This window comes from Sinocyclocheilus rhinocerous, unplaced genomic scaffold, assembly GCF_001515625.1.
Source record: "Sinocyclocheilus rhinocerous isolate Xijiao unplaced genomic scaffold, SAMN03320098_v1.1 scaffold2319, whole genome shotgun sequence".
Classification (NCBI taxonomy): domain Eukaryota; kingdom Metazoa; phylum Chordata; class Actinopteri; order Cypriniformes; family Cyprinidae; genus Sinocyclocheilus; species Sinocyclocheilus rhinocerous.
Window position 1 is genome coordinate 247997 of NW_015658546.1, and position 1836 is coordinate 249832.

General features: G+C 41.4%; 1 protein-coding gene across 5 annotated transcripts in view; it reads left to right on the forward strand.

Annotated features, from left to right (window-relative positions):
• slc2a9l2 (solute carrier family 2 member 9, like 2) overlaps positions 1–1836 on the forward strand; it is a 39459-nt gene that overhangs the window by 33703 nt on the left and 3920 nt on the right. For all 5 annotated transcript variants that reach the window (XM_016531192.1, XM_016531195.1, XM_016531193.1 and 2 more), the window contains 2 exons: positions 634–735; positions 901–976. In XM_016531192.1, coding sequence (XP_016386678.1) covers positions 634–735; positions 901–976 — 178 coding nt within the window. The remainder of the gene's footprint in view (positions 1–633; positions 736–900; positions 977–1836) is intronic.

A 1836-nucleotide genomic window follows, 5' to 3' on the forward strand; every position in this document is an offset into this window, starting at 1 on the left:
TTAATAATTTGAGAATAAAGTATAACAATAATAATAATTTGCACGGTTTGATGTGATATGAGCTAACCGATCTTTAGATTTAATCACCATTGGTAGCGCGATTTATTGTAATGCTTTTTTCCTCAGTTGGTCAGAACAAACGTGGCAGACTCGTTACTTGTTCAGATGACAATATCAGTTGAAAATTCTTATTTGGGTCATAAATTCCAAGACGTAGGCTAGAATCTGTGATCCTGAAGTACAGTATCCACACATACTCCTCAAAACATTAGATTCATCCGCGCCGGAGCACAACCCACGCAAGGAAGAGAATGCCACAAACAGCTGCAATTGCAGGTTTCAAACAGAGATGGCGACAAAGAGACAACATTTACGAACTGCAGCATTAAGTGAAAGAATAAATTGTGATTTAAAATTGAAGAATTAATAGACATATAAAAAAATGTTTATGTAATTCTTGTTTTTAAATGTTGTCAAATAAAGTAATAAATTAAGTCATTTAAAACAGTTTAATTCATGACATTTATTCACAATCAATGACACTTCATGTGAGGTGATTTGTGCCAATAACAGTAATAAGAGTGATGGTAACAGTGTAGATTAAAATGAAATGAAGCTCTGTGTGTGTTTCAGGGTTTAGTTATTGAGAAAGTCGGTCGGAGGCCATTACTGATCTTTGGTTTTTCAGCGATGGCTGTTTTCTTTAGTCTCCTCACAGTCTTCCTGCATTATCAGGTAAATCACAGTCACATTCACACACTAAACACACACTAAACACACTGAACTCAAGCCATGTCTCTCTGTGTGTGTGTGTGTGTGTGTGTGTGTGTCTGTGTGTGTGTGTCTGTGTCTGTGTCTGTGTGTGTGTGTGTGAGAGAGAGAGTGTGTGTGTGTGTGTAGGACAGGTTCTCCTGGATGCCGTATCTCAGCTTCACCTCCATTCTGCTTCTGATCGCTTCCTTCTGCTCCGGTCCAGGTACAGATGTGTGTGTGTGTGTGTGTGTGTGTGTTCATCAGTATGGTGATGATGGTGTGGTCAGTTTGGTCTGAGGTCAAAGGTCACAGCTCTGTGTGTCTTTTCTGATCATAAGAATATAAAGGAGATGCTCCTCGTCTATCTGAATAAGTCATTTCTCTGACGGCTCTCGCTCTCCTCGACCTTCAGAATGACGCTGGATCTCTAATAACTCGCTTTAATATATAGTAGGAAATGAAGTGAACAGTCAGATGAATATAAATCGAGAAACTGTCACTGTTTCCAGCAGATGGTTTGCATCTCATTTACATCACTTTCTCCTGACTGGACAGCAGAAATAAAATATTCACACACACACACAGAGTGAATCATGATGGACAGACAGATATCATCCTTACCTGCGTGTGTGTGTGTGTGTGTGAGACTGAGTGAGTGTGCGCGCGTGTGTGTGTGTGTGTGTGTGTGAGAGAGTGTGAGAGTGTGTTTGAGTGTGTGTCTGTGTCTGTGCAGATGGTCGTGGTCGTTTGTGTTATTAAGCGACTGAACCAGATATACAGGAACTCAAATGTTTCCTGCTGTCCAAAAAACATTAAAGCACATGTTTAAAAATAGATGTGCGGCTCAATCCATGCCCAATCCTCAGGACATGAGCCGTGAGGACACACACACACTCACTCACTCACTCACTCACACACACACACACTCACACAGAGACAGACAGCTGGAGGGAGGGCTGATCTCTCTCTGGGTTTCATTCTCATTCCTCCATTACACTGATTCATTGTGTGTGTGTGAGTGTGAGTGTGAGTGTGTGAGTGTGTCTGTGTCTGTGTCTGTGTCTGTGTGTGTGTGTGTGTGTG